This window comes from Amblyomma mixtum, chromosome 9 (assembly GCF_055824585.1).
Source record: "Amblyomma mixtum isolate Tamu chromosome 9, ASM5582458v1, whole genome shotgun sequence".
In the NCBI taxonomy this organism is placed as follows: domain Eukaryota; kingdom Metazoa; phylum Arthropoda; class Arachnida; order Ixodida; family Ixodidae; genus Amblyomma; species Amblyomma mixtum.
Genome location: NC_143020.1, coordinates 114,697,983 through 114,724,869, shown reverse-complemented (window position 1 = coordinate 114,724,869; position 26,887 = coordinate 114,697,983). Strand labels below are relative to the sequence as shown.

Sequence of the window (26,887 nt, the reverse complement as noted above, 5' to 3'; positions counted from 1 at the left end):
CGCTACTGCGGTTCGAAGTCATCGCTGATGTGCAACAGCGCAGACAGTATTAAGTAACCTCAGGAACGGTGCCCGTCTCGTCGATCGCAGAAGCCTCTCCCGCTGACCTTCAGTCGCCCTGTTTGCCCCTGATAAGCTCCTAACCTCACTGATACATCAGGCGCATTTTCCCCGTAACACGCAGTACGCCACTCTGACAGGGCGCCGCCGGTGACCTGTTCTGCCGGTGCGGAATGCCGGTGCGAAATTCCGGTGCGAAATTCCGGTGCGGAATGCCGGTGCGGAATGCCGGTGCGGAATGCCGGTGCGGAATGCCGGTGCGGAATGCCGGTGCGGAATGCCGGTGCGGAATTCCGGTGCGGAATGCCGGTGCGGAACGCCGGTGCGGAACGCCGGTGCGGAACGCCGGTGCGGAACGCCGGTGCGGAATGTCGGTGCGGAATGTCGGTGCGGAATGTCGGTGCGGAATGTCGGTGCGGAATGCCGGTGCGGAACGCCGGTGCGGAACGCCGGTGCGGAACGCCGGTGCGGAATGCCGGTGCGGAATGCCGGTGCGGAATGCCGGTGCGGAATGTCGGTGCGGAATGTCGGTGCGGAATGCCTTTGTAGAATGCCGGTGAAATATGCCTTTGTAGAATGACGGTGCAGAAGCAAGCTGGAGCAGCAAACTGATGCGGAAAGTTACCACAAACGCTGGAGCAGAAGTCGGTGCAGAAAGGCAATGCAGAAAATAATTCCACGCCCTCCTTCCCCACCATAGTAAAAGCCTGCAAAAACCATTCTCGTCTACACGCGCGCAGACATGCCCTAGTCCTCGTCGCTGGTGCATACATATGTCGTATACACCCCAGCCAGCTCTATGCTATAATTCACGTCGGACCCCGCGCATGCACCTCGCACCAGACGTGCCTGGATCGAAGACCATGCACGACACGTCCTCGGAAACGAATTAACGGAAAGCGTCTGTCCCTCGATCCGCAAGCGCGCCAAAAAGGTGTTCGCGCTGTATTGATCGCCGCACGCAACGTCGATACGCGCTGTCGCGCTGCTTCCGGTAAGCCGAACATCGGAACCTACATTACCCGCCGCGTTAAGCAGAAAACGCTGGTGCCATCGCTCCTTTAATTCTTCTCCATCCTGCAGTTCTAATGCAATAGAGGACCGAATCACAACAGCGTACTAAAAACTTCTGATGCTCTATACACTGCAGACGATTCAGAAGGGTGGGTCACTCAGTACACAAATAAGGGACGAAGACGCAGTAATGAACACAGGAGGAAGCCGGGCTTTCAACTCATTACACCCGAGTGAAGATTACGCATAAAACCTTGAGCAATGGTACCACACATGCGCAAAGCAGGACGGGATGTTTCCGGGCGAGCTGGTGCGATTCCATTTGGGTAGGGCACACGAGACACACTGTAGAATGTCTCCTTTTTTTTTTCCGGCCGTGTTCCGTTGCAGAAAGCACAAAAAGTGCACTCCGCTCTCTGAGAACACTGTCATCCTTGCAATGGTAAAATCGAGGGGTATTATTACAGCACGGCGGGCGTCGCGCTTATTGTTTTTCATGGGAACTGGCATGTTTTGCGCGCAATCATCGCTGAAGATTTTACATATGATCTTCGCCGAAATACAGTCGGTTGAAAGTCTCGCGTCATCCAATCTCTTTGCTAGCGTCCATTCTTCTTATGTTTAACGCAAATCAGGCTATTCGAGAGAGAGAAAAAAAAAGGTTATTAAGGAAAGGAAATGCCATGTAAACTGTCTCGCTTCTCGGTGCTGACATCAACCGCGCCGCGAGGGAACGGATTAAGCAGGGAGTGAAAGAAGGAAGAGAGAAAGAGTTAGTGGAAGGGCTTCGAAAGAATTTCGTCCACCTGGGGTTCTTGCACGGGCAGTGGCATCTAGAGCAAGCTTCTTTTCAGAGCGGCTTAAGGGTTCGCGTGAGACGAACACAGCCGATGGCCGAAGGCCGCATAACAAGCTCCACTTCTCCCCGCTCCCTCTTCGCACCAATGGGGTAGCAAGAGGCCGCAGACGACGACAGGGCTGCAGACGCATACGTGCGCACTGCTGAAGAGAGGAGAAATAAGGCCCCTCCCAAATTGCACCCATTGCGGCTGCGGAATCGAGGGCGGACTAATAGCGCGCGGCCTGCACGAGGTCCATCAACGCTAACCCGGAGAAGACACGGGTTAGGCATACTCGGTGCCCGCGGCCGCACTGTAGGGGGCGCAAGTTCAAGGGGGTGTATCATTCAGTGAACGAGGCTAGAACGACAACTCGTCCACGGGTCCCGTAATCGTGGTGCAGGAGATCACCGATAACAGCGACGACGACTGTGCGTGACAAGCCGCCTGGACGTAATAAGGCGAAAGTCTTTATTGGCTCATACTGTCGTCCGTTAACAAAGCGTGTCACACGCGTTTAACTCGCGAACTAAAAAAGATAGAAGAAAACCAATGATTGCTTCAGATAGAGGAGGAAAAAATGAACCTAGAAGCAAAGTTTGATGACTGTAGATTAATTAGTTAATTATAGGCAAAAATATCGAAATTGCGTCCAAATAGCGCGGACGTCGATATAGCCACGGCAACGGTGCGGCGTCACAACCACCGGAAGTCGTCCCGGCACATTGTCCTCGGCTTTCGCCTCTCAATACTTTAGTTGCCAAAGTGTGCACGCTATTTTGTTGCAGCCAGAGCTGTACATGTAACTTTCCACGGCCGATCGTCACCTCGGACGTCCGCAACACACGCAGCCGCATAAAATAAATCCAAGCCTGCCAGGATTCGAGCCAGAAGCCTTCTGATCCGTATAGTCAGACGCGTTAACCGTTACGATACAGGTCATGCTCTCGTCAGACACAGCGAGAACTGTCACTGCTAGCAGTGCCGCTGTCCGCACTGGTGAGGCTTCACACTTGATCCACCGCACAGCTCGAGGGACGACCGCCCTCAGTGCAGAAGCCATAGAGAGGGGGCGTTCATTTGTAGGGGTTATTATAATTAGCTATAAGGAAAAGGCGCGGCCGCAGTGTGAGAGTGGGTGAACACTTGGACCATAATGTGAAGGAAAGGGTTAATTAAATAAGGGGGTGAAAACGGCCAAATATTTATAAAGAAACTAGCGAATTTTAAACAGAGGGAGCCTATTGGTTAGGGGCATAGGCGAACAGCGGGGTGCCAGTATACGCATGCGCAGGACATTAACCCGAGTGGCGTTACTGTTCTACACCTGCGCACTGGCACCTCGCTATTCCCCTATCCCCCTAACCGATAAGGTCCCCCTATTCTGAAACTCCATACATTGACAGCGTTTACGCTAGTTATCGCCGAGTTTCGAGACTCGCGCCGCATAGGCGTAGTCAACTTTTGTTTCTCTCCAAGCACATCCGGGAAGTTTTCAATAAAGCCACAGTTTCTACGGCGCTTTACATTTTCGCCAAGCGTAGCTAACGCAGTTCATACAAGGGCGTCACATACAAAGGGCGGTTTATACCGGAGCTGGTCGGCCTTGTCCACTCTGCAGCCCGCCCGTACCCCAGCCCAAGGACGACGGGAGGACAAAGAAGCGCACTTTGCTGGCCTCGCACGCGCGATGCGGAATTTATCATCCGCCGCTCGCCCATCGGAACTGCCGTGTCCGGGAACGTCCTGGCTTCGCAGGAGCGGATCGAGGCACCGCGAAGCGAGACACACTCCGCTGCCGGAATCGTTGCAGACGACGAGGCTCCGGCCGACTGCGCGTCGATCAATCCTCCAAAGCGTTCGCTCCCGTTACGAGCAAAGTGGACATCGATTATATCGAACTTTCGCCCCCCTCCTTCATTCCCGCGCCACCTGAACTTAAACAAGGAAGTGGCACGGAGACTACTTTTCATCGACGACCACAAAAACGCCTCATCAGCGAGCTCCACTTTGATTGGTCTATGGTGTATAGACAGTCTATAATAGACTTCTGACTATTGACTTCCCATAGATACTGCTTTTTGTCTATTCATAGTCTATACAAGAGTCTACTAATCTACAGATTGTCTACAGACTGTCTACGGTATTTGTATTGCCTATAGACTTTTGTCTATAGACTTTATAGACAGAAATCTATAGACCCTCTATAAAGTGTCTAGAACTTTTTATTGAACGTCCCAAAGCGACTCAGGCTCTGAGGGACGCCGTAGTGAAGGGCTCCGGAAATTTCGACCACCTGGGGTTCTTTAACGTGCACTGACATCGCACAGCACGCGGGCCTCTAGAATTTCGCCTCCATCGAAATTCGACCGCCGCGGCCGGGATCGAACCCGCGTCTTTTGGGTCAGCAGCCGAGCACCATAACCACTGAGCCACCACGGCGGCTAGCTCCACTTTGAAATCCAAGTCTTTTGTGATCCGTTCGCAAAGCTATTCGGTACCGGCGAACACAGCAAGAGTGCCTGTCGTATTCATTAGAGCCTGAGCTCACTTCGCGAGCTAGTGCTGCATTAATGGGTTGATTTCCTTGGTAAGAAGGAAAAGGGTGGGAATCTTGGCTGTTACACGCCTAGAGAGAAAGAAAGTGATTTAATCAAAGGAAAGTTGGAGAGGTCGGTGGTGACGTGACCCTGGCCTGCCACTCCGCACTGCGGAAGGAGGGAAAGGGAAAGTAAAAGGAGAGTGGTGGTGCGAATCGAGGGTGATGATGTCAGAACACAATGAATTGCCTAGTCTCCGCCAACAAAGCGCTGTCTGAAAAAGCTTGCCTGAAGTACTACAAGAACTGCTGTAGGTACATGCAGTCGCCTGTTATGGGGCCGATCAGATGCACGGCCCATTGATGACGTTAACATAAAGGCTTGCGGAGAAGTGGAAAGCACTACGTGACTTGTTAAACTAAGAGATTTGATAGCCTTTTAAAAGGCGAAGCTGAGAGCCTTTAGAAGTGTGAGGAACCTGTACCTCAAAATAACTAACCTGCTTTCGCCAAGCTGACCGGCCTCATTATTGACTGCAGGTTGTATGCCGGCCGCAGTCGGACACCGTGAGCTGTAATGGTGCAAAGGTTGCAACCTTTCAACTATGAGCCTACCCAATAGGCACTGAACCTCCCTTGGACGTCCCTCTGATGTCCAAACGCCCCAGGGACGTCCAGGGGAGTTTCAACACCCATTGGGTAGTTGTTTAAACGTGCCTTACCGCAAGAATACGGGAATAGCACGAGTGCGTGACTTGTAGGAATAATAGTGGTTCATTATATCTGGATCCAGTAAGAACCACGTCTCGATCTCTAAATGCACCACGGTTTGTGGGCCGCTCACGTGAGTGCGCTGCTTGTCTCCGTCGACCTTCATTTTTCTAGGGTAGTAAAGGCTGCGACCTCCTTGATGTGACAAACTCCCAATATGTCAGAGGCAGCAAAAGAGCAAATTGCTGCGGTGCACGAAAACGGTTTAGCAATCTCCGGCGTTCAGCAATTCAGCATTCACCCCCCCCCCCTCCCCTCCCTTCCCGTTTAAACAAGATTCGATTCCGGCTGCACGGAACGTCTTCCTCCTGTCCGACTACACCGGCTACTTCACCGCGATGAGACTTCTGCATGCTACAAGGAAAAGCAACAGATAGAAGAAAATAAAAACCTAGCCACATCTGAAATTCTCAAACATCAACCAAGTATAACGGACTCCCCGCGCTCTTCGTAGCCTACCACGCATGCACGGGGCGAATCGACAACACTCACGTTGTTGCACGGCCGTGCAGCCCCGGATCACCCAGCGCTGGTCGCAACCATCACCGGCACCCGACTACCCCGACCATCAACCACCACCACCTCCACGGGCGGCGGCGGTTAAATCCATCCAGCCAATGCAACTAGCGGCCGCAGCAGCACGGCAGGCGCTCGCCGCGCCGCCACGCGGCCAAGCTCCGCGGCGAGCGCCAGTCAATAAGTCGCGCCACCAAAGGCTTACCACACAAGCGCGCGCAAAGCGGCTATTATCCCGCAGCCAAGCCGAGCCGAGCCGCGGAGCCGAAAGCGATTGCAGAAGGCGGTAGCTCGGCAGAGTAGTAGGCAGCACAGAGCGAGCAACGGCTTCCGCAGCAGCTGCTGCTGCTTCTGCATTCGCGACGGTGGCCATGCGCGACGCTTTCCCTGAAGTATCGATCAAGACGAGCGCCGTGCCGCGACCTGGACAGAATCGATACACGACGCCGCCGCCGTCGGCCAACGACGTTGCTTGCCACTTGCTAGCGCCTCGTCGCCGGCTGCTGCTTGCTGTGTACCAAAGGGGGCGGGGGCCCCACAGGCGCCGACTCCGCGGGCGCGATTTTGCCGGTCGCCTTCTCTTCCCTTGTGTGTGTGCTTGCATGCTTGCGCGGAGAGCGAGGCTCCGCGGCTTGAGCTGCGTGACTTTGGAGCCCTTGTCGCTTCCGGGAAACCTGTACACTGCGCGGCATTCAGCGCGCTCTTGCCGAATGAAAAGGCGGAATCTCCATGAGCCTCTTTCGAAGTCCAGATTTTTCGGATAAGAAAAAAAAAAGGAACACTCCCAGAAGGAGTGTGAAAGAGGCGAACTGAATAAACGGGTTTCTTTCGCGCAACCCGATAACTGACAAAGGAAGAGAAATGAGCGGAATAATTCAGGGCTTTTTTTTTTGTTTTTGTACCGAGCCCTCCTCTTCCGTCCCCTCTTCAATGCCTCGCTCGCCTCCATCGCTGCTGTCTTAGCGGCTTTCGATGGGGCCGTGTCTCTCTTGTGTATCTACACATGTGTATCCCAGCTTCCTCGGGGTTCACGGGAGGCTTTGACGCAAGACAGACCGCCTCCCGGCTTTACCTGCACCAGAGTCACCTTGGGCTTCCACTTTCGTGATTGCGCTCGGGGTGGCTCGGAAAGGCACCCCACCGAGCCTCCCCCCCCTCCCTTTCCAACTGCGGGGCCTGGTCAGTGTTCCCAGCCCCCGCGGCAGCAGTGACCACTCTCAATCGCGCCCTCCTCGGCGCGGTCGGGTGCTGCGCGGCAGACAGTCCCGCGGGCCCGACACGTTCCCACTGGACCGGAACTCCGCCCCTTGTTTGTGGAGTGACAGTGGTGGATACGCTTTGTCATCGCTTTTCCCTTTCTGCGCGCGTCCGTCGTCCAAGTCTTTAGCTGAGGGCCAAAGTCCGGTTCTTCGCTCTTACGGAAACAAGCAAAGCAAAACTCTCATCGCAGATTAAAAGGCAAAGAATAGACGGTTTAAGTAGAAAGTGAACGCCGGTGCCGGGCTAGACTTTTTCTGCTGAAACTGCATTGCCAAATATTCGCAGGCTTTACCGGAAGTGACGTTACTTCCGGTCTGTTGACGTCACCTTCCACCAGACAATGGGCGAATTTTATGACCGATGATGCATTTTGGCCCCATGGGGCTTCTAATGCTACCGCATCAAAAACCATAAAACTCGAAAATACTGAACCTTCATGTTTCATAAATTTGATACCACCGTGCGGCAATGAAAGGATTTTGCATAAACCGCCCAACTGGAAGAAGTTTCGACATGAGACTGACGATCTCCACTATAAAGAGATCAGCGGTGCAACGTGGTTAGTGTCACGTGTTTTAAATGAGGTTTGACTTTTCACGTAGAGAAATTTAAACCAACGTTTTCTTTGTAAAACACCTACCAAAAGCCGATAGAGACCGGGACAGAGAAAACTTTTAATTACGTCGGATTTGGCTGCCTGTTAGGTCCAAGCAGCAAGCTGACGCCGAGTCCCTGGGTCTGAGCTGGACAGGATTGCCTCCCACCACTCGAGCGTTGGTTGGTTAATCTTGGGTATATTAGGGCTTTACTGGCAGACCCATAATATAGGATATAGGTCGTTATATTCCTCACAAAATTTACACAAGGCTTTACATTCGCCGGGGTATACTTGGTGAAGTCTGCTCGGGTGTGGGTAGGTGTTTGCCTGCAGTTGCTGACTAAGCCTATTGTGTCTTAAGATGTCTCCTACTCATGATAGAGAGGTTTCTTATCTCCGCCCCCCCACCCCCCCGTTCAGAGGTATAGACAAACCAAAATGCCTCTAAACCCGGCACCTTCACTTTATATGCGCCCCATGCAAGACAGGTATTCGCATTCGTTTGGGGCAACACTCGAGTGAGCAATTCACTTTCACTTTCTTCAAACATGGACGAAAGACGTTCGCTGATGGTGTTCAACGCAGATACAAATCAGTTTTCATTCAATATTTTTAATATAAACGAAAGACGCTCGCTGAAGGTGTTATAAAATGCAGATACGAATCAGTTTTCATTCGATGTTTTTAATCAGCGCATTCGATAGGCAACCCAACACCCAAAATACAAACGAGCACGTATGTCAACCGCAGTTCTCCCAGGCTGATCGAGTCAACCGCACCGAGTTCAGCGCTGAGCACGCAACGAATTTCATGCCGGTCACTGCACCCATCCAGGGGGCGACACAGTCTCATGCGTGCTACTTACTAGACGAATGCACAGAAGCCGGAGCTGCAGCTTCCTCTAGATCTCACCCGGTCACCTACCTCCTCGTGTCGCCGCCTGCGCAACAGGTGTCGCCGCGAACGCTTTGCTGCACCGAGCATCCGGCGCGGTTCGAGCCCTCCCCGCGGGAGAGTCGGCGGACGTAGGGCGGCAGACGCCGTCCTTTCGAGTTCCGTGAGCGCTGCGGAGCTACGAGACGGAACTGGGCAGTTCCGCATCGCCGCAACAGGCACCAGCAGCAGCGTGTGATCGGCATTCCTCGTCGCCCGTTTTCTCACTCCGTTGCAACCCCGTTTCCTCTTTCGGCCGATGTGCGCACCATACGCGAAACCACGCGACGGCTACGGACTTGCGATGAAAAACGAGGGTTTCAATGTCAAGGCAGCCATCGCGGATGCAGCGAAACGGCCCCGCTTTATATCGAGGCAGTACGGCCACTTGCTCAAGGCTCTCTCTTTTAGTACGGGTGAGGCGGTTGTTATGCATGTGAGGAAAGGAAGCCAGCAGCAATAAATGATTTGTAAGGGTAACGGAGTGGATTCCAAGAGAAGGCAAGCGTGGCAGGGGGCGACAGAAAGTTAGGTGGGCGGACGAGATTAAGAAGTTTGCGGGGATACGGTGGCCGCAGCCGGCGAAGGACAGGGTTAATTGAAGAGACATGGGAGAGGCCTTTGCCCTGCAGTGGGCGTAGTCAGGCTGCTGCTGATGATGATGAACCGAGTAGAGGTGCGAAAGAAAGCATGTGTGTTCATTCTTCTATTAGAGGGGATATGGCGCCATAGCTTTAGTTGGTTAATACCCATATCTGCAGAATTGGTCATTGTCTACTTAACATTCATAGATCGCGGTGTGTCCTCATACCAGTATACCGACGCAGTGGCGCAGCGCACCAAGCTCTCCCGTAGAGTTACGGAGAAGTTTCATGACCAAAAGCGCTATTGAAGGACTCCTGTAAAGAACTGAGCATTGCTAAACGAAAATTTAATCTCCTTGTCGTTTTTAAGGCATGGCTGGTCGCGATTGCTATTGCGTCACAGAAAAGGAGCTACATAAACGAAAAGGAGCTACGTATTGTTAGCCCGAGTAGTGTTTCGCGCAGAGGTGGACACGGGGTGGTGGAGCGTCGGTGGGCGGATTAGATTAAGAAAGTTAGGTGAGCGGATGAGATTAAGAAGTTTGCGGGGATACAGTGGCGGCAACTGACAAAGGACAGGGTTAATTGGAGAGACATGGGAGAGGCCTTTGCCCTGCAGTGGGCGTAGTCAGGCTGATGATGATGATGATGATGGGTGAGGTGCATTTCCTAAGTGAACGCGAATTAAGTATCATGGGAAAATCGTCTGCCAGCTACTTCCAGATCCAATTTTCTACCACACCATGCCTATTGCATAACGATCACAGTGCACGCATGCATCGTTTAGTAGTCAGTCATTTATTTGTGCTGCGACTTCGCCCATTGTAGATCATCATCGTAAGACCAGCGCTTGCTGCGTATGAAGTGTCCCGAGCGCAGAAATGGGCAATCACGAAAGGTAAGCGTGGTTTGTCGTGGTTTTAATGTGCCAGCGTAGGCTGGCTGTTCTGCGTACGCATGGCAGTCTGTTTGACGCGTGTTTCAGCTAGTTCAACGCGTCGGTCATTATATATATATTTTTTTTCGCTGTATTACGAAGGTCTGAAACGTGCGCAGTTTAGCCGACGATAGATGTATTTTCCTCACAGCTGCCAGGGGGATAGCAAGCTATCCCTACATGCCACTCTGCGCGCGCCTCAACACATCGCACTGCACATGCATAAAAAGCCTCGAACCATTTACATTATTTTGGTTTCATTTATTGCGAAAACACATCACGACGCAGAGCATAGCTGACATCGCGTTGGTCCTGCAATGAGGCAGTACAATGAGCGACGTTTCAGTGCAAATAAATTATAACAAGCGATATTAACACAGCGACTGCCAGAAGCAACCGAGCAAGGGGAGAAAGTTGGAACCGGAAGTAGCGGTAGCAGACGACTTTCCCATGATTCTCGGCGCTGACTAGAAACGCACCTCACCTATTCGGAAAATGAAAATTGCCTTCTCGGTAGCTGCCGCCGCGCGCGGAGGCTCAGTGGTTAGGCCGCTTAGCTACAAGCCGGAGCTCCCGGGTTCGAACCCGTCCGCGGCGGCCGCGTTTCGATGGAGGCGAAACATAAAGGCTCCCGTATGCTGTGCGATTTCAGTACACGTTAAAGATCCCCAGGCGGTCGAAACTATATTCCGGGATAGTTTCGGAATAGACGCCGCGAACAGACGACAAGCAGACGAAGAGACCGGAGGAACACGTTTAGCGCACTCTCCTGACTGGCTGAGGAGGTACCTACCTTCTGTATATTCCTGCAAGGGACATACACAGGGGTAAATAAAAAAAAGCAATACATAATAAATAACGCTGATCGCATGCTTGGGTACCTTCGCAGAAATTTCTCACGTTCATCTAGTTCAATAAAATTATTACTTTATAAAACATTGGTACGGTCCAAGTTAGAATATGCTGCATCTGTCTGGAGCCCTGGCATCGATTCACTTGTTTCAGATTTGGAAGCTGTGCAGAACCGCGCATGCCGTTTCATTCTTTCTAATTATCACCGAACAAGCAGTGTAACCGCCATGAAATCAAGTTTGTCCCTACCACTTCTTTCCCACCGCAGATCAATAGCCTCATTGTGTCTTTTTCATAAAATTTACCACAACAGCTTTCTCAATCCTAAGTTACTGTCAAGACCATGTTACATATCAGCACGCGTTGATCACCGTCATAAAGTTGGAATCCCATCTTGTCACACCAAATGTTTTCATGACTCATTCATACCTCGAACTTGTGCCATCTGGAATCACCTTCCCCACGACATCGCAGGTATTTCTGATAACAATGCATTTCGTCAAGTCCTTAATGTTTCTTTCTGAGTATGTGTCGTTTATTACTGTATAAAAATTGCCTTTCACTGTCTACACACTGTTTTAATATATCCCTACTGCATTCTAATCTTATTGCCTTCCTGTGTTTTCAATTTGTCATGTATTCCTGGTTTATTTTTGTTTTCTCTTGTTGTTGCTGTTTAGACTGAAATTTTTATGTATTCCCACTCCCCTCTGTAATGCCTTCGGGCCCTGAGGGTACAATAAATAAATAAATAAACTACAGACCTGCACAAATGACCCTGCTCCAGCTCGCATGTTCTAGTTCATGCCTTTTGCCGCTAGGATAAAAACATTACAGGCGGCGTGGCGCTAGTATGAACCTGTTGAGAAAATGGCCTCCTCCATCATTTTATTTCAAACAAGGCAGTTTTGTCGTTTGTCTACGTAATTATTATCATCCATTTATCTATGCTAAGCACGGTGGTGCCGGCGTAAAGAAACAGCGGACAAAAAGGAAGACGTTTTTTATACTTTTCTAGAGCGAAAAAAGTCGTTATTATGGCTTTTTTCATTGCTGACGTTAAGATATCAGAGAAAGACAAAACAAGTGTATTAAATAGCAAATGGCAAACGATGATGATGATCATAGCAGACGAACAGGTCAATTGAGCGCCCTCAACGGCGGAAACACTAACGAAAGTTGGTGCACGCTGCTCCATAGGACCCCGCCATGCGTGCAGGTCTGTAGTTCAGTAGGTCTTGAAAAAAAGAACGCGATCGGGTCGCGAGAAAGAAACCGAATATGATGTCGAAAGATTTATTTCTGTTGGTTGCTTTTCACTGGGACCAATTCTTGCGTTGACTACTTTATTTTTATTCGAGAACTTTCGTTTTGTGTATACAGTGGTGCTAACAAACTTTTTTCACTAAACGAAACCCAAGCCAGCACCAGGGAAGAAAAAACAAAGAAGTCGAACCGGCGCTACCAGATGTCCTGAAGCACATCATCATCCTGAAGCACGGCAGACGGAAGAAAACGCAGGCCTTTTTCACAGTTGCACCCGTACAAAAGCGCAAATGCGCCGTACGTATACAGAGAACGCAACCGAGACTGACAAAATATGCCAACGAACTGCGAGCAAAACAGATAAATTGTGATGACGATGTTTTCAGGACGAGTAAATCCCACACCCAGCTGCCGCGAGAACGGAGCGGTCGTACAACATTGCAGACGACAACGCGCGCCACAGATAAGCGGAAAGCAGGGGGGAAACGCGGAAGAGATACTACGCCTTTTATAGACCAGATTTTTTTACCCTCGCACGCAGGCTGCGGGCGCGCTCCTACTCTCGACACCAGTCGCCATCTGTCGGCGCGCGCGGCCCGAGGGACTGCGGGTCGCGCCGGCGCCGCGCGTAGAACGCGTGTTTCCGTGTTCGCTTCTGCCGTTGTTGTGCTTCATCAGCTAACGTATGAGGGTGTGTGCTGTGCATCACTACTCACATTTTCCCTCTTCCAGACAGTACTGCGGTTATCTTGCGCGCAGTTACTCGTTAACGTGACATCCGAGGGTAGTCGACCAGGTAGTGTACGGACTGGAAACCGGCACTTCTAAGCAGATTTCTGCGCTGTCGTGTCGTTTGTTGTCGCCTGTTACGTGCGATATCATCTATGATAATTTTATGCATCAGAATGTAGATCTACTGATTTGACTCAGTGGAGTATAGTAACTGGATAGGCGAGCTGCAGACTGAAGGTTGTCCCGACGGAGCGCGTGTTTTCGATCACCAGTACGTGTTCGGCATCCTTGCGCTGAGCTTGCTCTTGTTCCCATTAAACACATTTCATGACACGATTGTAAGCACGACCGCTACCGATTTCAGCTGCTTTTTCCGCACGCATGTCAGAGGGATCTGGGGGGTAAAGGTTTATCTTAGTATCTTTCTGCTGTTGGTATCTACACTATAGTTTGGTTTGGTTTATTAAGGTTTTACGTCCCAAAGCGACTCAGGCTATGAGGGACGCCGTAGTGAAGGGCTCCGGAAATTTCGACCACCTGGGGTTCTTTAACGTGCACTGACATCGCACAGTACACGGGCCTCTAGAATTTCGCCTCCATCGATATTCAGCCGCCGCGGCCGTGATCGAGCCCGCGTCTTTTGGGCCAGAGCCGAGAGCCGTAACCACTGAGCCACCGCAGCGGTGCGGTATCTACCTTATTCATAGGAAAATACTATGCGCGATTTCATTACATTTTCTACACTTAGCCAAACGGCTACGCAACGCTCTCACACGCGGCGAGAGCTCCTGAATAAAATAACGCGACTTCGAACCTCAGAATTAGTGAAAGCTGGATTAGCTGCTCATATCTATTCAAGCTTTGATAAATTGAGCGAAAATACGTATTTATGCACCAGGTTGCATAAACCCTGACAAAATTTGTTTTCTGTTGGCACAGCGACTCAGTTGAGCTCACAGGGGTAATTTGTTGATAACTGGCGCGGCGACAAGAAGGCCCTGTTTGTGGAGGGGGGCTTTATGGCCGGCCGGCAGGAAGGAATAAGAGTGCATGGGAATTGGAACTGCATGCTAGCCGCACATCTAATGCTTGATATTGAACAAAAATTTTCTTTGCGGTGGAGCACCAAGACGGAATTCGATATAAGCACGAGCGCGTTCTAAGCGCCGGCACAATTAATCTGAATGTCAAATAAATGTCATTAAAATACGTCAATGTTATCGCTTTGATAACGTAAATACTTCCTGCAACACAGCCACGCAGCGGAAGTATGCTCGACAATGTTTTTTTAGCGCCTGAAGCGCGGCTATATGCAGGCGCGGCCGCGGAACTGCCGCAGCCCCGCAGTCCCCAAAGAAACGCCCGCACCGCGGCGCGCCAGTCGGCGCAAAATGGCCGCGCCCAGGAGAGGCTCAAAAATCTGGTCTATAGTATGACACGGAGGTTTCAACGCCGCGCTTCTGACGTCACTCCTACCTGGAGCCGTTAATAAGGGTCGGAGAGCACGTAAACAGGTGACGTCAGGCGCTCAATCCAGACCGCTCTCAGAGAGTACATGCATCGCTTCTGGGGGGGAAAAAAAACAGCTGAAGTGCCCGCGACAATTCAATGATGAGAGAGCCTCTAGGTCGCCATTTCACCTTGTGACAGGGCCATGGCATTCAACTGCAGACTCACATAATTAGACTCGTACATGAATGACGAGCGGGCCAGACACGGAGACATCAATCAAGCCGCTTACTACACACGTCCATCAAAGGCGAAACTCGCGCGCGCGTGTGAAGGAAGCGCCCGAGGAAAGGCGCAAGAACGAAAAATAAAAACATAGAAGTGAGACAGACGTCTCGCAGACGCGCTAAAAAGGGCGCGCCGCACCCTAAAGCTCAACATGGAAGCGTTAATTATGTAACGAGCGGAACGCCCTCACAGGACCTCTTGGTAACGTATTAAAAGGGGACGCCAAAAGCAAAGCTCCGGTATGTAATAATGCACAGAGGCCATCCCGCAGAACGTGTTGCATTACTAACGAAGTTACGATGGCGACAGCCGCGCTGACCGACGACAAGGAGGGCATGTGGAGGACGTTGCGCGAATAAAAACATAGTAAATAAAATGGCGGAGTGCAACACGTCCTTTCCGTTCAAGATTTAGAGGCACCCGTCGCGGTGCTTCAGCCGGTATCGCGTGCTGCAGCTTAACGCAAGGTCGCGCGTTCGAATACCCGGAGGCGCCACATTCACGAAAGAAAGAAAGAGAGAAAGGAAGAAGGAAGGAAGGAAGGAAGGAAGGAAGGAAGGAAGGAAAGAAAGAAAGAAAGAAAGAAAGAAAGAAAGAAAGAAAGAAAGAAAGAAAGAAAGAAAGAAAGAAAGAAAGAAAGAAAGAAAGAAAGAAAGAAAGAAAGAAAGAAAGAAATGGTCGATATTATATCCAATCAATGTATACGGTTGCACGAACAGCATCAGCATGGAAATAACTGTACACGTACGCCACATTCATTAATGAGATAAATTAATGTACCCAGAAACCAGACCGGCCATTACAGCGAGGACAAAACAGAAGTCACCCTGTAAATATATGGCACAGCGTTCTAATCAGAAAGCGACCACTGAAATCGAGAACGGAGATTTAATAAGCTACAGGAAAGAAAAAACAAGAGAAATACAGGTGGCGCCATCTCCGGTCGATTTCGCAAGTAAACTGCATATAAAGCCACCGAATTCTAACGCGGATCTCAGAGGCTACGCTACACTTGCCATTGACTACAACACGATGGCAACCCGTACTTCTCGGTAAGGATATTACGACTTTGAATTGAGAGGGGGAAAGATTTTTAAACGCAATTTTTTCGGCGATGAACGCGTCTTTTGTTGCTGGACAAACGTCGGCGTAGACGGAGAGAGCCAGAGGATCATTTTTTACTGAGAACGATAATTGAATGGAGTCGTTCCGGGTGTGCCTTTATAACGCTGGCTCAGAAAGCGAAAGAGAAAAGATGGCAGAGACAAAGCGCTTCCAATCGTGCTACGTGGAACACAAGCGGTATTTGGGACAAGGATCAATGGAATGGCGTGTCAACAGCGCCCGCGGTCCGGTCGAGACGGGACTTCATTATCCCGATCGAGAGACGTCGAACGCGGATAAAAGAAAAAGGCCTCCCCCCCCCCCCTCCTTTCCCCCTAAGCACTCCCGTCCACACACGGCGTCGCTTCTCCAAAGTGAACCGGACCCCTTTGGCGTCGGCGAGTGTACCATCAGCACGTATTGATCTCGGAGGCCACAGAGATCGGTCCCCGCCCACTCCCGCCGGTAGTGTGTGTGTGTGACCCACTTCGGCGCGAACGGCGGGGAGACCCGACGACTGCGCTACCCGGGCGGACGCCGTCATCTGTCAGCGCGGTGCACAGGAGGAACTCCCGCCGAGCGCGGCCTCCATTCACCACGTCCTAATCCCTCCGCCATCGAGTCAACAGGGCACTGCAAGAAGACCTCGGCTGCGCTGGGAAAACAGACAACAAGACGCCCACACACACACACACACGCATGCACAAGATGCACACACGGTCCACAATGGACAGATGAAGTCAGCAAGTGTCCAGGACAGGCGCCGTTGCCAGGAGCAGCTCACTTGTTCTTCATAAACGACTCCTCCTCTAAGTATGTTTATCTCCGAGCTTCGAAAGGGCCACTGAAAAGCTCTCTCTGAGAAGCAAGATAACGAAGCCATCGAAGTGATCTGCACGTTTCCAACTCCCTCAACAGAACGCACACCTAGCCGTATATCAGTCTTCAATCACAGCATAATCGTCTGCGCTTAGACGAGCACCTTCAGCAATCTTCTGGCCGCTGCTGAGAACCGAAGCTAATCAATGCATGCAAAGCCTCTGTCAAAAACTAAATACAGTTTGTGGGAATCTGGCTTTCCGCCGTCGCCTTTGCGCGGCTGTGCCGGCCGCCCGCGTTGTTTCTCCTCTTTCCCTTGCTCCCGCCTCAGGCGGTGGAGAGGCGGCTGGGTGACTAATCACTGTCATTTAGCCACAGCTCCGCCCCGGCTCCCCAAGGGCCTTTGCCATTGGCGCCTTTTGGCGGGAATCCGGGACCCGTTTTGGCGGCCGCGCATCCCGTGACCGTCCGAGCGGGGCCCAGAGAGAGGGATCCCTCCGAGACAGCGTAAGGTGCGTACGTTACTGTGTTTGTCCGTGCCGGCCTCTGCCGTTCGGACCAGTGCATACTCGAGCTCGCCCGCACGTGTCCTCTGACCTGCAGCGGCTCGAGCCTGTCTAGCGGGGTCCAGCGACCTCCGACAGGCGTACCTTGCGTTGATTGCCCACTCTCTCTCGCAACCGGCCCAACGGTCGACACGAGAGAGAGATCACAGCACTGCCGCGGGGACATTCTCCTGCAGCGGCGTGCTAGCGGCGCACATTGCTCGAGTCGCTTCGTGCGCGCAGCGGAGCCTTGCTCCTCGCGCGCCCCCGGGACGGGGTGACGTTTGAGTGTGTGTGTACTGCTGAAGGACGACGTGAATAAACGTCTCCTTTGTGAACTTGGAGGCCTATTTCTTTGCGGCGAATCGCTCTCCTCCCAGCGGAGGTTGAGTGCACCGCATCGGTGTCCCAGTGTGTGTGTGGTGACGGCTGATCGGGGCCCTTGGCTCGCGCGAAGCTCGAACCCGCGGTGGGTGGTGGCCTGTGTCCACTTAGAAACCCACAAGTTGACCCTCGTTACGACGAAGTAGAAGGGGACCGGCAAACTACTACATTGTAGCCGTAGCTTCCAAGGGGAATTGTCATCTCTTCGTTATATCCAATATTTCGTTATAACAAGGTTCGACTTTATCCCACAGCGGACGTGGGTGGAGCCGCTGCAGCCGTGTATGGTACTGAGGAAAGGACCTCGACCTCCACGCCGCAATGACGTCCGCTATACACAGACCGGCGTGAGGCAGGCGTCGTGCAGTCGGCTCCCACGTGACATGCTTATGAACAACACGGCCGCTGTCCGAGCAGCTGCTGGAAAACGTACAACAGACGCTTTGTAAATTCCGGGCAGAGAGAGAGACGGGAACAAGTGGAACTAAACGGGCCCCGTTTACGGCGTGCAGCCTAAATTAGATCAGCGACTTGACGCACCCCAGACTGGAACATGCTCCCAACTGTTAGGCGCGCAGCCCGCTGCTACCAAATATTTAACAGCCACTCCGTAACTTCCCGGCTGCCTTCCGTCTCTGGATTCCGTCCGTGCGCACTTCAGCCAAACCGCACGGAATGGCCGCGCCTGCCTTCTTTGCATACTCCGCAGCGGTGGTCTGCTCTCGGCCCTGGGTCGTTTCCATGCGTACAGACTTGCGAGCGCTCGCTGCAATCTTCGAAATCGTCAAGTGCAGGAGCGCCTCGTCAGCGGTATACATACAATCGACCATCGTTATAACGAAGGGGCCTGGAGATTACTTCGTTATAGCCCGTGTTGACAGAGCTTCCAATGGGAATCGGAATTTCTTCGTTATATCCATTACTTCATTATAAACCGTTTCACCATAACGGGGATCGACTGTACTTGCGCATCACGCAGAGAGACGGTGGATAGGTCCGCAGCACTGCGGCCTTGCGATCGCCTGTGGCGTCCGCAGACATCCTTCGCGTGGACCTCCTCCAACCAATGACCCCGCCCCCTACTTCTGTATAGCGAGCGATGTCGCCGGCCGCGACCAAGCGTGTCGTCGCGCTGGTTTCAAAATCCGCGAAGCCGTTCTCGTCCACATGTGCCGAGCCAACAATGTGATAACGCCGTGCGAACTGCGCGCGCAGACACAGGCCATGCTTGCACAGCACACCTCGGTCTGCGGGCATCTATCTGGTTGTATCGCACTGTCAACACGTAATGGAATTAGGTGCCCTGTGAATTTTTTTTTTTCTTCTATGTTCGAGACGAGCTCCGAGAGTTCCATCGGCCGGACTAAGCGACATTCGTGCCTTCCAAGGCCTTGCACATAGAGGTAAAACCGGAAGTGACGCTGGAAAACGCTGGAAGTGACGTTGGAATCACGACCGAAGCGCCAAACACAGCGTACGAAGAGACCGTAGGAAGGAAAACATGTCATCAAAGTCCATGTTTCCACTAGAAAGGAAGAAAAAGCAAGGACGAAGAGCCAGAATGGAGAAAAGGGAAAAATAAAAGAAGGGAAAAGGAAAGAAGAGCGGCCGCGAGAGACCGCTACGCCGAGCCCCGCCCCGTCAGGCTCGTGTCAGCGTCAGCGGCGGCGGCCTCGGCAGCAGTCAATTTGGAGGAGAGCGCCCTTCTCCCGACCCTCGCAGTGATGGGGGAGGCGCGGATTTTGGGGCCGAAGGGTGAAACCAGCGGCAGACGAACAAGGCTGCCGCCGCCACGGAAGAACAGGGCTCTCCCGACGACGCCGCCGGGAACTGCTGCATATATGCGACGGGCGCCTTACCGTAATGGCCCGCGTACAGCCCACGCAGATGCCTCGTCTACTTCTCCTCTGTTAGGGTTTTAGGGCACGGAGTTGGGAACGTACGCTTCCCTCCTTTGGGCGCAAATTGACTCTGAATAACGACTCAATGGCTCGACGCATAGCCAACAACGCATTCTGGTTATGTACAAAAGACGCTGTCCCCTTTTGGGAGATGCCACCAAACAGGGCCCCTTCTGTCTTATCCTGGACACCCGACTAAGGGAAGGGAGATCTGTCAAGAGGGTTCGGAACTGCTCAAGCTTGACGAGATGTTAAAGCAAGCAATAAAAAAATACAGGGACGCCTAATTACATTGTGTGTTGGCAATTCGACAGCAATAGATGATGTTGAACCGGAAGCAACGTCAGTTCCGGTCTCGTGGCGTCACTTCCCTCAAGCCAATGGGAATTTTCCGGTCTGGTGACGTCACTTTCCTTCAGCCAATGGCGAATTTTGTGATCGACGACGCATTGTGGCCCCATGAGGCTTCTAATGCTGTCGTATTAAAAACCACAGTGCGCGGAGCAGGACCGGGGAGGAGGGGAGGGTGAGGATTACAGTGTAAACTATTCCGGAGGAAGACGGGGGAGTGGTGTCCAATTTCTGCATGGTAAATGTTATGGCATGGGAGGAGCGCATATGGCAGGTTATCTCAGATCATGAACGGCAGTTTACGAATATCCCTCAAGGGAAAAGTATACAAAAGCTGTACCTTACCGGTACTCACCTATGGGGCAGAAACGTGGAGGCTAACCAAGAGGGTTCAGCTTAAGTTAAGGACAACGCAGCGAGATATGGAAAGAAAAATGATAGGTGTATAAGTTAAGAGATCAGAAGCGGGCGGAGTGGGTGAGAGAACAAACGCGGGTTAATGATATCCCAGTTGAAATCAAGAGGAAGAAGTGGGCTTGGGCAGGGCATGTAATGCGAAGGCAAGATAACCGATGGTCCTTAAGGGTAACGGAGTGGATTCCAAGAGAAGGCAAGCGTAGCAGGGGGCGGCAGAAAATTAGATGGGCGGATGGAATTAAGAAGTTTGCGAGGACATGCTGGCCGCAACTGGCAAAGGACAGGGTTAGTTGGACAGACATGGGAGAGGCCTTTGCCCTGCAGCGGGCGTAGTCAGGCTGCTGCTGCTGATGATGATGATGAAATTGGTTTGGTTTATGGGGTTTAAAGTCCCAAAGCGGCTCAGGCTATGAGACGCCGTAGTGAAGGGCTCCGGAAATTTCGACCACCTCGGGTTCTTTAACGTGCACTGACATCGCATAGTACACGGGCCTCCAGAATTTCTCCTCCAAATAAATTCTAGTCGCCGCGGCCGGGATCGAACCCGCGTCTTTTGGATCAGCAGCCGAGTGCCATAACGACTGAGCCACCGCGGCGGCGATGATGATGAAATGTTATGGAGGTATAATCAATTAGTCTTTGGGAAATGGCGCGCCCAGCGGCCCTGTTTCTCGCATCGCGTTTGCGAGTGCGGAGAACACGTGAGTGTTTGCGGTAAAAGCGGCCCGGCGGCTGCGAAGGAGAAAGTTCTCCCCCGCGCGATGGGAGGGGGGGGGGGGGGGGGGCTGACTGACTGCTCTCGGCCCCCGGCCAAAATTAGCCGCGCGCTCCGCCGATGTTTGGGAAAAGGCTCGTTTCCCGCGTCGCGCGCACACATTCGGCGTACAGTGCGGCCATGGCACGCGCACCCAAGCGATGCCCCGCGTCCAATACACGCCCCGTGACACGCCCTCGGCAAGCTGGGAGAGGGAGCGTGTTAACTCTGCGGCAAGGAACGTCGACGATAACGACAACAATGATGCGATAAGTGAAATGCGACGGGGTCAACACCTGTGTGCTCAAACTAAGACCGCAAATAAAGTGCAAGGAACAAGTTTGAACAGCAGCAAGGGCTCGGGGGTAAGGGTCAAGTTACAGACAACCGGTTTGTCAGGCTAGTAGCACTATATTACTAGGTAATAATTAAGTAAGCACAACTTATTACGTATACCTAAGGTAATTCGTTTTCGGTTTTTATATTTTTTCAAATTTGGGGGGTAAAAATCGGGCGTTATTTTTCGACTTGATAATAGGGGAGAAATCGGGTTTTTTGGAGAAAATCTCCGAAATTCGGGTTTTATCGGGTTAAATTTGCAAACTAATAATTTGTTCCGTTTGCTCTAGCCGGTGGGTAACATTAGGGCTATATTTTGGGCTGCTTTCAAGCAAGTATTGCAAAATTTGGCGTTTCTTTGGTAATTAATTATTACTCGCAGTGAGAGGCAACGGTCAGTTTTGAGAAAAGAAACATTTTATTCACGAGGGCTGGTCATCGACGTTCTACACGTCCTTTTTAACATACATAATCATCTGCATGCGCAACATCTCGGTTTCCATCCGAGACCTGTCTGGTCTCTGCAGGTACTTTAGCTGAGAGAACGTTCGCTCAACGTCAAAGCCGCCATTAGCTAGGCACAACAATGACAACGCTGAATTTGCTAGCGTTGGGTAACGCACGTGCAGTTGCGTCGTTCCAATAGTCCATCACTTCAACACCTTCATTTGGGGGCTTGCTTCCAGCAAGTAGCGGTTCAACTCCTCGCGAAGCGAGCCTACATCGTCCATCACGAAAAAAAAAAATAAGAGAGGTCGGTAGGGATCAAACGACTGACTCAGCAGCCGCTTCTGGAACGGATCGAGTACGGCTGCCAGTTTCCACAATGTCAACTGGTTTTCATCTTTGTCTGAGACTGGAGGCACAGCAATTCCGTGGGCACAATTGTTTCAGAAATCGGGAAAAATCGGGTTTTACCCGATATTTTAGGAACACGTTCGGGGTGCAAAAATCGGGTAAAATCGGGTTTTACCCGAAAACGAACAACCCTACGTATACCTTATGTACAGTCGAGCGCGATTTGAAGGTTATCGCGCGAGCGTCGACCAGCCTAGCACTCCATGCACCTGGCGGCCGGTTTTGGAACAGGAAAAATCATGATTTCGCACTCTTCTCTCCCTCGTTCGCTGTTCCATACAACAACCATCACCCCCGCGAGGAACCCCCCCCCCCCTTCCTCTCTATTCTATGCTTTCAATTTGTTGCGATAAAGTGTGGACTTGGTTACCCCGTATCTTCGCAGGTGATAACAAAATTGGTGGAGAAGATCTGGTAAAGCCAGTGCTTGGCACTTCTTGATTTTAACGACTTTGAAGTTGGAAAAAATATATCAACGCAGCATCGCCTCGTCATATAGCCTTTGTTCACCAGATAATACCGAAGAATACGTCGTGCGCACTACGATCACTGCCTGTTCGCAGAACCAAAAAAGAAACTGATAGCCCAGAAGGGAGTGACGGCTGCTGAAGGAACAGCAAAAAGAGTGAGGGAAGCTGGCCGGATACCTCCCTCGCCTCGGCAGCGAATTCTGGGCCATGGCGCTGTTCATGTTCCCGGTCGACGCTAGCACGATAACCTTCAAATCGCGCTCGACTGTACATTATAAGACTAGATTGGTTTTTGACGAGGGAAAGATTAGAGTTGTTACCCCAGTTCAGGGTGCGGACATGCTTCCATTAGCCATAGAGTTTTTCAAGCCTCGCATAACCCCAGAAGGAAGTGGATTAGCATTTACAGCCGTGGAATGCTTTTGCTTGCATGCAGCGCGCAGAGCTGCGCCAAAGACGACCTCAATGCACACGGGAACCTATTTTGTTCCTCTTTCAGCCACACGCTAGCAGAGCTGTGGAGCGCGTTTTCAAGTCACCTGCGTCTAAAACGTCACGAACGCGACTTCTGCCAGACATCGCTGAGGCGTGTTGCGCAATTAACTATTTTTCTATGCGTGTATTGCCCTACCGTGCGTTTCACGGGGAGTCTTCTAAGAGTTTCGTGGATTCACAGAAGCCCCGTGACAGCCCATGGAGAAACACGATCAGAACCTGGCGTCCAAGCAAGCTACATGTATGTTATAGAGTTTTTGTGCGATAAGTTTTATTTAGCCCGCCTTATGTTTGTGAAATAACTTATGCAATGAGTGTTCCCGCTAATGAACTCCCGGAAGTCACATGGCAGCCTATATAGAAGCACGATCGGATCCCAACGCATAAAGTAAGGACGTCTTGAACGTGACTTTTTCTAGACGTTTCCAAGGAGGCAGGTTGCGATGGTTTTGTCACGTAACGAGGAGAGACGACGGATGCATTCGAAATAAGACGAAAGATATAGGGAAGAGGCCTAAAGGACGACCCAAGAAGAGGTGGCAAGGCGATATATGGAGGAATATTGTTACGTGACGGCAAGCGATGAAGAAAGGACTCCATGACCGATGGCGATGATATGATTAATTGTCTGCGAGCCTAGCACGAGCGCTCCTGCCCATGCCACTGCCCGCTTCGTCGTCTTCTAGTCCGTCACATGACTCGGGGCCACGAAGCGATCGTCCCGATCGCGCGAACTCGAAGAATGCCACAGACGATGACAAGCAGGACGTGACGATGGGCGTGGCAGAACGTATGAACAGAGAAGAGAAGATGAAGGGCTTGCCGTCACGATGAAAGAGATGATGAGCGGGTGAAGCCAGGTCCACGAAGACTGAGGAGCCACCGGTTTCTGGAAGTCAACGTCGAGGCCCGTGGACACACCCAACGGCAGGGGCTGCGGTACTTGTTTCTCGTGTGAGTGTCGGTGGTCAATGGGTTCTCTGGTCAGTGGCGGCGGTCTCGGTTCGTGGGGTCGTAGGTCGTTGGGTCTTCTAGGTTCTCATGTGGGCGGTGAGTGGGGTCACAGGGCAGTTGCGGCGGTCGTTGTGTCGTCGTGTCTTCTTGTCGTGGCTTGGGGCGGGGCGGTGAAGAGCGGCGGCGTCGGGGCATACCTGGCAGGCTGGGGAAGCGCCGGGAGGTGCGAAGCCATGAGCTCTCCACAGAAGACCTCGGTGTTCAGCAGGCTCGTAAGCTCCGGGGCCGGGATGAAGAAGGTACCCAGCACCTTACACCAAATGTTACGTGACGGCAAGCGATGAAGAAAGGACTGCATGACCGATGGCGATGATATGATTTAATGTCTGCGAGCCTAGCACGAGCGCTCGCAGTCCGTCACAATATCTAAGGCTGAGAAGCTCCAGAGGTAATGGCCGGGTTATGATAGGGTGAGGCGGAAAGGGCTGATCAAAAACAGCGATCCCACGATACAAAAATATAACAAACCTGTGAAGAAGTTAGAGTATTTAAGTAATAAGTTTTCTTTAAACGTGTGTTCCATAGTATGCTTCGTGGGTAGTTATCATTTCACGGAAGCCCTGTGCGAGCCCACGCAGAAACACGATCGGACCTCAAAGTTTTCACTGGAAATCTACTGGTTATGCAAGCCCAACGCCAGCTCGAAAGCGCGCGCTTACTTCGGCGGCGACGGCATCTCGAGATGCACGGAAGCCGGCGAAGCCAAAAAGGCGTCGCGGCAGCGAGCGCGCCAACGCGTTCTTTCACGCTTCGCTGGGAAAAAGGAATGCCGCCAGAAACGACGAGCGCTCGAAGGTTGCAAAGTGCGCTGCGTCTACGATATGATTTGCGACGGCGCATACGGAAGCCTCCTTTTCGCGCCGCTTCTTGCGAGGCAACGCAACCATCTAAAAGTGCCGAGACACACGCACGCAACAGACACACACACGTATGCAACTACGCGCAAACTCCATCCAACACCAAACGCGCCTTCGTCCGCGACGCAATAGTTATACCTCATGCAAACCTAAAATAGCACACTCGTGACACGGGGCGCACATTTTTGGGCGTTTCGTTTTCAACAATTTACACGAGGACGCCCCCAATCCCTGCGAAATTGCAAATGTATTATAATCGCAGCACATAAATCATCTAGTACAAAAATGCGGGCGCATATACTTCTTTCCATTAGGAGACCGTCATCGCGATGTCGGGCCAATGCAAATGCATTTTCCTTTTTTATTTATTTTTTTCTCCGGGCAGGCAAACGAGGCACGCCCAACAGAGTGGGGACAGAATAACATGTTTGCACCCCCCCCCCCCCCCCACCTCCCCCCAGCGACCAACTCACGATAATAAGCGCAGGACACCAGGCGTCGGCAGCGTTGCATTCGCTGCTGTGTGCATTCATGTTTGCACTCATCTCGCAAAGTGCTCGCGAATCTCGGCGCCCGGCGCGGTTTCCTTCGCTATATCGATTGTGTTCGCTTTCGGCGGCAAGGAGAGGGGGCGAAAAGCCTATTGTTCACGCACGACTTCTCAGAACGGAACACGAGGTCTTTTGCCTACGAAAACGGCTCGGTCGTTACCCCATAGGCTTGTCTTCTATGCTGCTAAGGACAGCAGCACGGCAACGGTACACCACGTGCTGAGCAGTTGTACACCTGAATCTCGGCGCCAAAGCCGACATCGCGCGCCCATTGTGTACTCAGAGAAGCGAGTTGTCGAGTTACGCGTCTATTGTGTTCGTTTGCGACGCTCTGTCAGTCGTAGACAGCGCAAATTCTTGGTCGAATAAAGGCGTTGGAATCGTGAAAATGGTACCTTGCTTGAAGCGGTGAATCCGCGGAATCGGCCAGTCGATGAAGAATCAACGCATGCAGTACACCGCGTCTGCGCCGCAGTTTCTTCACCGGTACTGCACTATTTCGTCGCACAAGAAGGCGCTTCTGGTTCACAAACACGAGGTCACGTCCTGAATTCAGCGCTTCTTCCACCACCAAGATCTGCCTTTCTGGAGCGTCTACTCCACCGATTCCACTAGGAGTGACGTCATGACCCACGCGGTAGGTGTGGTGCGGTGAAGCCACTGCCGTAAAGACGAAGCACGGAGCGGTCGGATTCCGTGCTTTGCACGCAAATATCGCGAGCAAAATGCTTCCGTCAGTGAGCACGCTCCTTAAAGTTTTTTTCTGCAAATCACGTCCGTCTTTGCACGCGCTCCAGAACATTCGAAGGAGCTTTGTACCGCGCCGGCGCGAGGTTCGTGCACCGCAGGCCCAACAGGCCTTGCACGAAAGAGAAACAAACGTGCAGCTCGTTCGGCTGCTCCAATCGCGTGTTTAGCCTCGGATGCAATGAAAACACTCACCGATCAGGTTGAGCAACAGCAGATCGACGAACAGCAGCGTCACAGACCGTAGATGCATGTCCTCATCGCGCTGCAGCCGGGCCGCGGCGGGCTCGGCACCTTTCCATAGCGCGCGCGCCGCGGCGGCCGCCAAAATGGTCGCCGCCTCCCATAGTTGTGCGATATCCTCAGTAGTGAAACTGACACAACTCTTCACATCTCGACAATCGCATAGTCTTCATAGACCTTAGTGGTGCAGGTTTCTAGCAAGTGCCGACGCAAAAAAAAAAAACCCGCAAAATTAATCACTTACGCCTTGTGCAAGGTAACCTGCCATATGTTGAGGAATTTACAATCTTTTTCTGAAGCTTTTAATAAAGTTATTGCCAGAAAATATTTATTCTTTGTTTGACAGACGCCGAAACAAAAATTTAAAGCTTATAAAGTAAATTATTTGTTGGTTAGTTAA

At 51.8% G+C, this 26,887-nt stretch overlaps 1 protein-coding gene across 7 annotated transcripts in view; it reads right to left on the bottom strand.

Moving 5' to 3' along the window:
• LOC149330846 (protein kinase C-binding protein NELL2-like) overlaps positions 1 to 26,579 on the bottom strand; it is a 91,897-nt gene extending 65,318 nt beyond the window's left edge. For 2 of the 7 annotated variants that reach the window (XM_089561538.1, XM_089561542.1), the window contains exon 1: positions 26,440 to 26,574. Coding sequence is in view for 1 of the 7 variants with exons in the window: in XM_089561543.1 (XP_089417669.1) it covers positions 26,440 to 26,497 (58 nt within the window). In the remaining 6 variants the exon portion in view is untranslated. Of the gene's footprint in view, positions 1 to 5,715; positions 5,989 to 25,892; positions 26,113 to 26,439 lie in introns of those variants that run through there. The other 5 variants (XM_089561543.1, XM_089561541.1, XM_089561539.1 and 2 more) reach the window with 5 other exon arrangements.
• Between the last annotated feature and the right edge of the window lie 308 nt (positions 26,580 to 26,887).